General features: G+C 36.9%; 1 protein-coding gene across 1 annotated transcript in view; it reads left to right on the top strand.

The window, feature by feature from the left end:
• Positions 1-1,095: 1,095 nt before the first annotated feature.
• Positions 1,096-14,604, top strand: part of LOC139136270 (bridge-like lipid transfer protein family member 3B) — a 69,623-nt gene continuing 56,114 nt past the window's right edge. The window contains exon 1 of the mRNA XM_070704001.1: positions 1,096-1,319. Within this exon, the coding sequence (XP_070560102.1) occupies positions 1,276-1,319 (44 nt within the window). The 5' untranslated portion in view covers positions 1,096-1,275. The remainder of the gene's footprint in view (positions 1,320-14,604) is intronic.

Below are 14,604 nucleotides of genomic sequence, written 5' to 3' on the forward strand. Positions count from 1 at the left end.
GAAAACGTACTTTTAAGGACACCTTTCTTCTCGATTCCCATTTTTCATAGGATTAAGAAAATTGTGCTTGATTTTGAGAGGAGATAGCATTTTTGTAAATTTTCCACTGATTGTGTCCTCAGCCATACAGAATAAAGTTATGGAAAGTAGGGAGACTAGTTGCACCTGTTTTATGAAACAAAAGGATATTGATTTTTTCCAAATAGAAAAGACAAAAGAAATTTACATGCTAGCTTTTTACAGAGAATGAACCCTTCAGTTGGTCATAACTTGCTTCCCAAAACTGTGACATTTGTAGTACCTGCAGAATGTGACTTTTATGGTTAATTGACGGATTCTTTGAAATTGATAATACAATATTTCAACCTACTTTTAATGAATATAATCAATCAATTATCTTAAGACTTCACATCATTGCTTTTATGCACAACTGAAAAAGTTATAAGAAAACTAATGTCGTTGGTACAAATCAAACAGCATTGTGGGTACTGTGGAGGGGTTAGCATTATTTTCAATATGCTATAACTGCGCTCTGGCCAAATGCTACATTTGTCCAATCACAGTCCCTCTGTGGTCCATACAATATGTATGCTGTATTTCTCTCGCTGTGGACTGAAGTACTTTTTCAAGTATAATTCATACACATTCATTGTTTTTGTAAGTATTGCTGCACAGAATGGAAGATCAATCCTGATGCAATACCAAAACAGTTTTATGAATAGCATTAATATTTCATAGTTATGATATTAATATAATATTTCTCAGACTATTCAAGCCGAGTGCATGTGCACCTGTGACCCTTTAGTCCTATATGCGAAAACACCGTTGAAATTTCAGCAATAATTGTGTCCAGAGAAGTTCAAAATCAAAATTTCACCGTCGGGTTTTGCACTCACAGAGTTTCGTTTTGCGGAGGGGAAAAGGTCAAACGCAACGAGTTTCGTCAGCCAAGCGCATCTTTCAATCATATACACGGCACTCAGTGATTGTCCCGTACACCTAGCGACCTTTCCAAAGTCCAGTCTTCAGAATGCGCACGACCTTTTGACCTCAGACGACTCACCAGTTCAAAAGTGGTCGCATTTTTCATTGGTAACCTAGGTAGTCTAGTTTACTAACTGAACATGGCTGCCGCCGTCGTCGTCTCGATCGTTGGCGGTCGAGTGTACCTCTGTCACGTCCCTGAAAAAAATCACTTTGAGTAAGCCATGTCGATGCAGCGATGAAGAATTCTCGTCCATGCAGATCGACAAACGTTGATGAGGAATAGGGATAATGGCGTCGCTTATTAAGAATCAAATCATCAAGCACCTGAGCAAGTAAGTACACTCCACTTCTCGTTCGTTCGGCATCGCAGTTTACCTGGGCCATGAGTGTTCGAGCAGTTTTTGGTCATTAGTAACGTATAACAACCTTTCACAAATTTATCCTGATAGTTAGCAGGTAGAAGTACATCAATACAAGACTATGCTTTGGCAAAAAGCTTTGGCATTTGCGTAGGAACTGATCCAAAGCCTCGCGCAAGTTGTTTTGCGAGTCTCGAATATGTACGCTAGCGCCGTGAGTGTAAAACAGCAAGTACTTGTGGTAGCTACTGTGCATATGCACAGCAACGGCGCGTTGAATCATCAACTATAACTACTGACGAGAGAGTGCAACGATATCTGCAGAATCTGAGCATTTGCCACAGCCAATCAGACCTCAGAACTCGCTATTTTCATTGGTTTCCTTGACCTCTTCTCCTCTTTCCGTGGATTTGTTTAATGTTCAAAAACACAGCTTACAAGAGGCATTGTTGACGCGTGAGCACATACAATCGTGGCTTTTGTGATTTTACTGATTGGAGGTAACGATGCAAAACATAACACTGCCCTTTCTGAGGTCTCTCGGCCGCCGTGCTCTGACACACCGAAAGCAGCTTTCCATCACACATCGTGCATTTCTAGCACACTAGCTACGTGATGTACGGTTTGCCTGATTTATCTTTTTTTTCAGCAGTATTTTTGGATTTAGAAACTCTTCAATTTAATTTTGTCAGTGATGAACATCCGGCAATTCACATTTTCATTTATCTATCGATTGCATTGATTTTATTTTCGTAATTTGCTTTTCCAATTTTCATCCCATTAGACCATGGCATTAATTTTGTGAGAGCATGATTCTTCCTGACCTTTGACCTGTCATTTCATGACTTCCCATGATGAAAGCCGAGTCCCTCCACCAAACTGACAAAAGAGATTGCAATACTGCAAATGCATGATACATACGTGTATCACGTCAACTCAATTAGCTTTACACAATTTATTCATGTGCTTTAGTTTTGTATTTGTCATTCCCAAATAGAATTTTCCACATCAGCATTTTCATAATTGTTGATAAAATTCAGTGTGCTCAAACAACACATACGTGTACTGTCAATTCAGTTTATTTAAACAAAAATTCAACATGGTTCAATTTTGTCGTGCTAGGCAACAATTTTCTTCTTTGGCAAAAAACAGAAATATCACACTTTCCCTTTACTACATTTTGCAGTGAAATTATTTGAAAGATGTGATCGAAGTAATTTTCAAAGACTAAGGTTTCCCTGTGAATTTTTGGCATTAAAATGCAGAATGTCAAATGATTACAAACGTTAACATGTTCACCCTGACTCCATATGAACAGGTCCAAGATCACCATTGAAATCAATTGGTTAGGGCCAAACCATGGTAGTGAAAGGGTTGAGTGAATTTAGACGATCCAAACTAAAATCAGCCAACCTTGTGACCATGTTACAGATCATCCAGCATTGTACACAAATTGAATAAACTATGAGATACATATTGAACAAATGCAAAGCCAATATTTCTACAGAAAACGAAATTAGCATTATATGTAACAAATTTCACTCAGTATGGTATAATTTTGTCTGAAGACAAAGTTGCCATAAAAAAAAAATTTGATTTATGGAAAAGTCTATTTCATCTCTGAATATAAGTGTCATTGAACAGTTCTGTGCAGACATTTTCCTACACACTCTTGAGTTTTAGCAGGTTTGGCTGCAGATCAGTAGAGCGAGATCTTGCTCCACTGTCTATGGTTTGGCCAATGCATCAATTGCATGTTTCATTTGTCTCATTAAAATTCTTTCTTGTATTTTTCCGAACATTAAAATAGAAAACTGCCTAGGGAAAGGAGAGAAAGGGGTGGCTCCCTGTTAACTTGTATCATGGAGAACTGTGGCACTGTTGTCAATCTTGCTTTTATTTATACAATTTCTGTGCTGTTCGTTGAAGTGATTACACAAAAATCTTTCAAAGCCAGGCTAACATGCACCACAGCTGTACCATCTAATTAAACACATAGATCTCCTTTCCCGTTTGATGTGTCAGGGATCAATTATTTTCATACGGATACTATAAAATTGACATCTCATTCTGTACATAATATGCTGAGAAAGTTTTGAAGGGCTTGGATATCACAAATGCACTGAAACACTCTATCCATAATGAAATATTTCACAAGTAAGTATTTTGAAAAAGGAACAGCCATAAACCCAGGAACAAAATAAAGAATACCCATGTCATACATGTATACTTCAATTTTCACTCACAGAAGTCCTCTTCATATATGCGGGTACTGATATCAAAATAATTTTAAGGTTCTTTTTCAACCAAAAAAGTACAATTTGAAAATGATATAGTGTGATGTAAGGATAACATACAGCAATGCTGAAACGTGTCTACTATTCAACGTCTGGTAAACTATCTATAAAGGATTCTGTAAAGTGCATAAAGTGGTGGATCGAATTGGAGCTAATATTTACATAATCTCTCATACAGATTCAAAACAGATTGGAACACTCATGTTGCTATATGAATTACAAGTCTAAACAATATAGGCAGAATAACGATATGGGAAATCTATGAGGATTTTTTCCTTTCTTTTGAATGAATGAAGAAAATGTGTAGTTAGAGTTCACAATTTGTCCTGTCCCCAGTGAACATTGATAAATTTGTCACATGGTAGAAAGTAAATTGTATTCTAATTTTATATGTCTATGAGTGAGTGAATCATGGAGGGGGAGACATCTTGGTGACCTTGACAAGCTAATTTGAGTTTGGTTCAGGCTTGTAGCTTGATAAATCATTCACGTTCACACTTCTCACAATAATAGTACACAGATGCAGTTATCATTGTCTTCGAATTGTGAACATTACTTTGTCTGAAATGACATACCAGTAAGATATGATGTTAAATTTACAGTAATTGGGAACACTGTTTGTGTTATTCTCTGTTGTAGCTGGTAGATAATATGCCAGTAGCAGATGCAGCATTCAGTGTTATTCATAACTGACTGATGAGTTAATGCTGCACTGAGGTTGTTAATAATTCTTTTCGTCTGAAGATGATGTTAGATACAACGTGTCCTCCGAGTCTACAATGTAAATTTATGTATCAACCCTCAGAATTTAAACATTAGGCACACCACATTCACTGAACGGCAAAGATGGTATTGAGGAGGGTTGTTTGGGAGAGGGAGCCAGGAGGGAGGGGAGATAATTGTCCTCTAGTGATTTTACGGTAATTATCTGGAAGCCATTGAGAAGTCTCAGTAATGTATAAAAGGTATTCTTCACTTTTATAGTTGTTATGTAATTACAATTATACACCTTTTAAAAATTCTACATTTATATATAATTCAGCCGAAACCTATAGTGTCAAATACGGTGTACTATACTTCGTACATGCACACTGAAATAACTTTGTCAAATGATGCGTAGATGTACATCCATAATTCAGACTTTTGAACTGATGCCGGTAATGCAACACAAAGGTACATGGTACATGTAATAAACAAAATATCTTCCCCCCCCCCCCCCCCAAAAAAAATGTTGGTTTATGGCATGAAACGTCATTTTATAGCAATGTTGCAATGTATATGTGAAACCCACTGTAGTGCCCCACAGGGAATTTTGTTCAAATTGTTTGATTGAAAATATGACCTGATAATAATTTCCTACACATTTTATAAATAACTTGGCTAATGAACAAGAGCCACTCATGTAGGCGTAATGACTTCATCTGCTCTTTAATATCAATCATTGATTGAGACAACTCTGACCGTACAAATAGATTTTCAACAGCTTTTGCTCATCAGTGCCAGTCAGCATTAATCAATGGAAAGCACCATTAACTTTCGATACAACTGTATATTTTCCACAGGTTTTGTTCTGTTTTGCAAGATCATGTTTCTGTTCCACTGCCAATATCATGACAGAATGTCCAGTCACATGCTCAGCTTGTTCACAAAACCAGCATCAGCACGTACGGTACCGGTACATGTGAACTGTGATGTGCAATATTGTTGTTGACAACTGAAGTTTGGTAGGGATTACAATTCATTTGTCACCATTGACATTGCGTTTGGTGCCCAAGGCAATTTACAAGTATTTCAATTCAGTGTACTTTATTGACGTTAAATAAAAAGAAAGGAGTATTCAAAAAGAATACTGTTAAGCCAAAAATAATGCAAATATTATCAACAGTTACAATTGTTAGGCCTTTAGGATATTAAGACAACATACTGAGAGCAGCTATGGTGATCAGGGGAAAAGCATTTTATTTCAGGGGGAAGTGGAAGAATTTTGAGAGATGATGTTTACTCCCAGATGCTTCTTCTAGTTGTCTTTGTCAAGAAAAAACAAGAATCGCCAAGTATACAGACATGTTACCGGAACACCAGTTACCTCTAATTTTCCTGTCAGGTTTTATATGTTGACAGAAGTACTTCCCAGTGATGTGATGCCTGTGATGAATAAAAATGAAAGGTTATGTCAGTGATGTACCAGAAGGTTTTGTACGTGCACACAATCTACCAGTATCATAGGAAGTGTGATCGTAAAGGGAAGTTATTGCCTTCAGTGTATGCTACATGTATATACTGTTCACTGTATGACTTTTACAAGTATTACATTTATGTAGCAGCTGACACAATCATGATGACATTTCAGAAAAGAGGGTGCACATTGGCATTGTTAACATTATCACATGATGTCTCTGCCCTACATTGTGCTCACATCAATTATTTTTCCTACCTCACTGGGAAAAATAAAAAGAAAATAGTAATTACATGTATTTCCCTCCCAGTTATGTCTCCGAGAACAACTGAACAAGCTAAATTGTTAATGCCAAGAGGATAATGTGTACTTCAGGAAGGCTTTACAATGGTATACAGTCCTCCATTTCTGTGAGTCATTTTTTCTTAGTCACGAACTGTCTGACAACGAGATGAAATTCATGACAACCATTGAAGAATAAAAAGCTGGCTTCATTTGTGTCAAGAATGAGATATTGTCAAATCTAACTCCGATATCATTGTACTCTGCGCAGAATACAGATTACAAGCAGGATATGTTCTCATTTTTATTGCCGGACTTTTGATGAAATATTTATCAGGCTGAATAAAGAAAAGGAAGTGATGATTTTAATCTGCAGTATATCATAGCTGGCCCCAATCATCCAACAGTTTAATCACACAGCATAATCTCAGTGCTGCGATGCATGAAGAACGTTGAGAATCAGTCTTTTTTCACATGTGGGACGGGATGAAGCTGTATTATCAAAACAGTCTTTTTCACATGTGGGACGGGATGAAGCTGTATATTATCAAAACAGTCTTTTTCACATGTGGGACGGGATGAAGCTGTATATTATCAAAACAGTCTTTTTCACATGTGGGACGGGATGAAGCTGTATATTATCAAAACAGTCTTTTTCACATGTGGGACGGGATGAAGCTGTATATTATCAAAACAGTCTTTTTCACATGTGGGACGGGATGAAGCTGTATATTATCAAAACAAATTGCAGCATCTTTTTTATTTACCGAGCACTGTCAGTAATAACAATTACCTGTATTGATAACCTTCCTCCAAACTACCTGTACATTGGTTCACCCACCAAAAATGGATGAAGCAGGATAATGGTGCAAAAATCTGTTGGTGAGATGGTTCATAAATTTCTACTGACTGTCTTCACGGTACTGTATAGCCAGATGTGGGAACCTACCTTTAGGATTAAACATATAAATTATAGAAAATGTGAGGCATAAAATAAATATTATGTACGGTATATCTGTAAACATAGCTTCAGAAGTAGGGTAGATGGGTTGGACCTTTTTCCTTTTTGCTATTTTTTATTTGGTTGTTACCCATCAAAAAACAGCATTATTTTGAAAAAATAATGTATGATATTTTGAAAATGAGAAAAAAAAGTTTTGGATACGAGGGTAAGGGTAAGTTGGGTTACCAGAAACACATATTGTTGGGGTGCCTAATATGGTTTTGAGAAAAAGAAAACATGCATTGCAGTAAGGATATTATTTGAGCACAATGACCTATTTTATAGATGCAGATTTTCCGAGATACAGCATCAGGGCTACAGGGTATATGTACAGAAGAAGGTTGAAATTTTTAGGACAAATTTTTTGGAATTTTTGAAAGATCCAGTAAACCATAATGGTGTGAAGGCAGGTTTACAAGTGAATATTTCAACTGTGAGGATGAATAGAACAACCATCATTACAAGTCCAATACTGGCATGCATAAAATGCTGGTACCCATACCACAGCCCATTTGTATTGGAATGTATTGTGACAAACTCTGTGACAGACTGCATGGAATACACGTATAGTACATACATTGTACAAATGTACCAGTACAGATGTGTGTGTTTATAACATTCCACAGACCCCCTACCCTGTGAGGGGCCACAAATAATTAAAACATACACTTGACAAATGAAACTCAATGCATTTAGGGGCGAAAGGCGTTTGGTGCTAATGCCATTTTTGTGTGTAAATTTGTGACTCTGGGTACATTGTATATATATGTACCATTATATGACCATGCCCTGCCCGTCGCATTTTGATTGGTCGAGCTGAACCACGTGACTGACCACAAATACACACTAATGGTTTGTTTACATGCCAGTAAATATGAATATTAAGATTAACAACTCAAATCATCGTAACTTTACAGCTCAAACGTAAATCATAATCAATCACAAAATAAAATGGAGCAATTGTAGGTCAAGTTGAGATACTTTTTTCTGAAAACATCTCCGGATTTGCCAATTTTTTACAGCGCACGTGACAGTGCATCGCGTATTGCTTAGTTTCTGGGGCCCAGTTGTCGTTCGCCTCGTGAAATTTTCGGAAATTTTGACGGTATTCTGGGTTCGCTGATAATATAATGGAAATAACAGACTCCGCTCTGACCATTAACGTTTATTTATGGGCGCGGGCTCGAGGAAAGCCAAATTAACGGGCTCGGCAAGCCTCGCCCGTTAATTTTTGGCTTCCTCTCGCCCTTGCCCACATATAAACGTTAATGGTCAGTGTGTCGCCCATTATTTCTATAGTATATCCAAGGCAGACTGGTTCAAGTCTGTGGTTTGTGAACATGTGAGTGGAGTGAACACAATATGTACAATGTACATGTAGGGTGTATGGGATGAATGGGGTGAACGTGATACAGGGGAGTTTCAACCGAAATCTCATCCGGCAGAAACTTATTACTGCGCAAACAGAAATGTTACACGTTTGATAGCTAGGAAAACCTGACCTGGGCTGCCAAATTTGAAAGAGGTTTGTATGAAATAGAAGACAAGAGAGACTTTTGCCATTTATTTTATTTGTTAAAAATTCACCAACTTGAGCGGAGTCGAATGCTAAGATTAAACCATGGAAACTCTGTACATATGATACTCACTCACAGCTCAGATTCTGTTTTGAAGTTTTTGTTGCTCAAAAACCTGTCAGGAGTTTAAGCTTATTTCAGGAATTTATTGAAATTGTTTTGTTAAAAAATTCAAATTTATTACAATTTTTGTTGTTGGGTTATTACATTTGTAGAGGAGGGGATTCAAGGTCAAAGGATTTGTAATGGAGGGGATTTGAGGTCAATGGCATTGAGCTTTGCTGGCCATGCACCATGCACAATGTACCGGTATTACAGACTACATGGAATACATGTACATACATTGAACTAGTGCAGATGTGAGTATTTAACATTCCATGTGCATGTAGCCATGCACATGCACAATGTTTTGATTATGCACAGCCCTGTATGGTGTGTGCAGTTGTTCTCATCTCGGACAGTAGAAGCGAGATGTACTGTCTATCCTCTACTGTCTATGGCTCACCACTGCTTGGAAACTTAGAGGGTAGAAATTTACATAAGAATGTATAATTTGCATACTTCTTTGTTGTAAAATGTATTCTTTTGTATAGTTGTTAACATATTAAAAGATTGCTTGAAAAACTTCAGTGGTGTCCATAATCCAATCCCTCATGAAGAACCTTGATCCATTATTGATTGAACATATACTTTTAAATATAGAACATGTCAAGATAAATTTATGTTCCAGGCCCATTTGGATTTTGTAATTGTAAAAAGAGAAATGGGTTAACACAGTATTGTTCAAAACTTCTCTTATTTAAAATATGAAAAAATTGATATTTATAGTCAGGTATGTTTAGGTAATTATTTGATAATTGAATATTTTCTGGACAGGCAGAACCTTGGCACAGAAGCAATTCATGTTGATTGATTACAACAAAACTGTCAGCCTGTTAGTTATTACAGCTTAAGTCATTGTAGGTTAGATGTACCTACTTGAACCCTGTCCTGTTGTTTTTTAAATGGAATACAGTTGTCATTGGATTTGTGTGTGATGAAAGGCCTGTATAGTATTGTGTACCTGTAAGTGTGTGCCTGAATCATCGGATGTTTTCAGGCAGAATGTGCCTCTGGTATACATATTCTGACCAAAAATTTTACTAAAAATCTTTTGCTGATAATAATGATGTGTATGAAGACTCATTCTGAAGATTTTGGAGTCGATGAAGATTTTTTGGAAAATTTGTAATTTTTCCCTTGGAGTTAAAAGACAGGATGTATGTGTAAATTTTAGGTAAAGTGTTGCTCTAGTACCAAAATTTCTATGCTGACTCTTATTGGTATTCTTGATATTGAGAGAGAATAATTTACTATTTTTGTTGAGGAAGTTTTGAGCAAGTTTCAATCTTTTACTCGTTGGGCACATACCGGTACTACCTTGAGAACTGATGTACAAAGTCCATTAATCTTTCAATTATCTTTCTGATTTCATAGCATTCTGTACTTGTCAATGCCCTTGCGCACATGTACCTGTACATGTAAAGTGTTCAACTCATCTCAGAATGATTTTTCTGACACTGTAGTGTACTGTATATCACTCAAGGCTACTTTTGGGGACATCTATAGCAACGTGAAGGAGATAAAAGCAAAGATGAGTTATTTCACAGACATCTGTTTGCTGATCAAACACAAATATTTGGCAGCTTTATTTGTTGTGTAGGTCTCTGTGGTGATATTCAGTTTGATGACTGATGAACTGTCAACAGTGGAGGGATTTTAGTACATAACATAAATACTATAATACCACCAAATATGAGGACAGCCTTTGTTTGACCACAAAATACTGTGTTACCGTCACAGAGTAATCTTCAGCAATTTGATCAATATTCATCAATATTCTTTTTTCAAAATTTTTTTTAAAAACTTCAGGAATGACTGATACCATATGTTGGTCTCCTTAACCTGTATTTCAACTCTATGACATTCACATGTATTGTTAAATGGACAACAGCTGTGACTTGCAATATTGTTTTTATTCTACAAGGCAACTGAATTTTCCTCTTCTCTCCAAAGTACAGTGAAAAATAACGTTTTAGCCTTTTGACCTTGTAAGTACAATGCACTGTATGTAATATGCTATTTAATTGTTGGCAAATGAATTCAAAATCATTGGGGATTAAGCACTATAGTATTAAGACTTTGATTGCCAATTTTTGTTACCTTTATACAATACCGGTATAACAGCAACAAATTCTTTCAGATCTAGACAATTTTTTCTTATTTTTCCCAAAATTTGGTCAACAAGTGAAGCCCATGAAAATTCATGTCCATTTGGTTCAAAATTATGGAAAAATTACAGAAAAATTCATAAAAATTGGTAAAATGTTGCCCTGATATTTATTTTTGAAGGGGGAATCACAATGCTCAAAGGGTCATTGACCAGAATGTGTAGGCAGTATGTTGGTGAGTTGAACGCCAAGCATTTCAGTGTGATTTAGGGAATGACGCAAGACATCATAATTTATAGACACAGATGATGTATTTATGAAAATGAAAAGTTATAGCTAATGATACTTCAATCACATGGACAAGGTTGATGATCAGTGGAATAAAATGTATCTATTTTACTGTCCCAAAAGCATACTTACTGCATGCTGATGAATGTGGGCAACAGTTTGTGTGTTGTAAGTTTATGTCAATAAACGATGTCAGAGTGTAGCCACCTCAACTGAATGATACTTAAAGTTGCTGGTACATGTGTTTGTTTGTTGCAGGGCAATTGCAACCAAAATTATCAGTAACATTGAGGTCACATGCCATGATATACAATTGTGTATAATTTATACCACGGCAGCCAGTACATCATGTCCTCACTGTGTGAAAGGACAAAGTTGCATACACTGCTACATTTACATATATTCATATGCCTATAATCACACAAAAGTGTTTTGTTTGTTTTGTTTTTTTCACTAATACCATAGTACATGTAGATGGGTATGGTTCAATGCCCTGGAAATGGATATTATTTCATAAATTTACATGTATCACTAATTGTGAATTTCTTTCAATGAAAGTTTAGGCAATATTTTGCAAATCATCTGAGGACTCATATCACTAAAGTGTTGCAGCCAAGGTAAAGACAAACAAACATAGATGTTCTCTGCCCTGGAGTGATACATATCAGCCAAGAGTTGAGGGAGGTCAGATGTTTGAAGCTCATAGCAGACCTACGGTACAGGTGTATGTTTGAGTACAGCGTGGTCTTTAGCTGGTAGCTGCCACCATATACCGGTACCAGTATGATAATACATGTAATAAGTGTATATAGGGGCTGATTTTGAATAACATCATATACATTTATTTGATTATTTTACATAAGGAATATTTGTTTAATATTTTTAACAAAACTCTGAAATCTCACATAAACAAACAAAAAATGGTACTGATACACCATATTACCATTGAACCAAAGTTGTTACAATTGTAAGGCCAATAATGGGGAAAAAGTGTTTTGACCACAAGCTTTCATGTACATCTGTGAAGCAATAAACGTTGGTGCTGATGAAAATTTATCAACATCACTGTCAACAGTAGTCATACAATATTCATTAAGGTAGAATGGGTCTCAAAACATGAGTCCCAAACAAGCGGTAGATTCAAGCGGTTGATCAGAAAATTTTGAATCTGAATATTCGAGGCCAAGGTGCATTCTACCTTAATACCTACAACCTTGATCAGATCTGTGTCATAGTAAAGGCTTTGACAATCTTGTTTTGTTGTTTAGTAAACACCTATTGCCTGGTCATGAGGGCTATAGCGCCCGTCTATTACCCCGAGGGGCTGTGTGTTACCAGAAACACATCGCTATTCCGCAAGGCCGTAGGCTGAGGGGTATAGCAAAGTGTTCTGGTAACACACGGCCACGAGGGGTAATAGACGAGCGCTATAGCCCAAATAAAGACCAGGCTATAGGTGTTTTATAACACACCACTTGCTCATGTTGTATTGTTATATAATTTTTAATGTGTTTTGATATTTTGTACCGCAACAATCCATTGTGACAAGTTTACTGGGCGATGTTTCCACAGCGGTTTCAGTTGTACGTGGTACCACTTTCTTTCAAAAAATATTCTAAGCATACCTAGCGACATCCCTAGTTGCACTTTAATCTTTTCCGTCGATGAGCTGTTCAAGTTCCTACATACGCTGTTGGAATGTTGGAAAATGTTGGAAAATCTGTTTTAGAGAATGTGTCGTCACCTATCCCGGACGCACATCACATTCTACTCACCCGCCATTGTTGCAAAGCTGCAGACGACACTACGGTCACGTGACCGGCACTTTCCCAAATTTGGTCAGAAATATTTTCCCTTTTTTCGATCCGGTGGGGACTAGACGTATCTATTTTCTCGTCACGTGACGTATTCTGGCGAATCGCGACACGGAATGAGCATGTGGCGTGTTATAATTTGTAATATTCTTATAAATTGACTAATTTTGTATCTCAAACATCTATGTTAAGTTCAGCACTAGACAGAGAGCAGCTGTATTGTGTATTTACAATGTAGTTTGTAACAGTCAAAAAAATCCCTATATGAACCAGATTGTATAGTTTTCTGATTTTTTTTGTTTTTCCTAAATCTGACCAGGGCAGATGTTTCTTCACTGCACCTGCCCTTTGCTAGCTAAAAATTCACCTTTAAAAATCCTTTCACACCCATTTCACTCTCTAGTGGTCCAACTTTACCGTAGAAAACAATGGGATGGGTTCAAACCACAGTGGTGAAAGGGTTAAAGGTATACTGTCACCTGTAATCTAAATATGCCCATGTATGGTCAAAGGGGCATTCCTTGGTATTTAAAATGCCCATGTGAGGGCGCTGTTTTTAAAAAGCGGCCACCCACTTAAAATCTTTGATTCTTTAGATTTTCTCTTTCCATGGTAACTGTGGCAAAATTGGAACAGGTGACAGTATACCTTTAAAAGAGGAACACGCAAGAAAACCACTGCATGGCACTTTGCACTTTGCATGTTAACAACCCATAGCAGGTGTGTGAGACATTGTAAATATAAAAGATTAATAATCCCATTAGGCTGGATACTTAGGTTTGTTTTTATCCCAGGTCTCTCATAAAATGATGCCCATAACATTTTTTCATTATTTCTTGTTGTATTTCTTTATTTTTTGAGTTGACAGGATCAGCCTACAGAGTCTGACATGGAAACAACTTTAACAGGAAAGTTTGACTGTTACAGTAATTCTGACAAGCAGCAAAGTAACTGTAGTGATGACAAGTTCAATATTTAGAACTCTACTCATGTCTGCATGTGATCTGATAGACTATCTCGCGCCGTGCAGTATGTCTTTGATATTTGAGTGCAGAAATAGGCTGGCATCTCAAGTGAGGGTCGACGCGATAAAGAATTCTCTTTCCTTTGTTAGCCTTGCGGCCTCAGTTACATGAAATATTGATTGCTGTCTCAGCATTTTTTTGTTTTTCCCTGTTCACTTCAATTCCCTGTGAACGGATCCACAGTTACCATTAATGACAATGGTTTGGGCCAAACCATGGTGGTGAAAGGGTTAAAGAACATACATGCTGTATATATAATTGAAAACCAATATTTGCACTCAACAAACACCGAAGGCAGTGTGAGAATTTGAAGAAAAACGGGATGCAGATTTCCTGCAGGTTTACACGCACATTTTCTGATTTAACACTGCTACAAGGTCACTGCAGCTGACATGTTCAGTCACAGAGCGTATCAATCTATTAGAGAATCCACTATAGCGTGTTTAGCGAGAGTGAATGAATGATTGGCCCAGAGGATAAAATGGGACTGTTACAAAAAATAAGTAGTGTCGCAGCGATAATCCCAGTCAGTCCGTTTGAATCATTAATTACATGAATTTAGACCTCGGTATCCCAGAGGAATGAA

This window comes from Ptychodera flava, chromosome 1 (genome assembly GCF_041260155.1).
Source record: "Ptychodera flava strain L36383 chromosome 1, AS_Pfla_20210202, whole genome shotgun sequence".
NCBI classification, from domain to species: domain Eukaryota; kingdom Metazoa; phylum Hemichordata; class Enteropneusta; family Ptychoderidae; genus Ptychodera; species Ptychodera flava.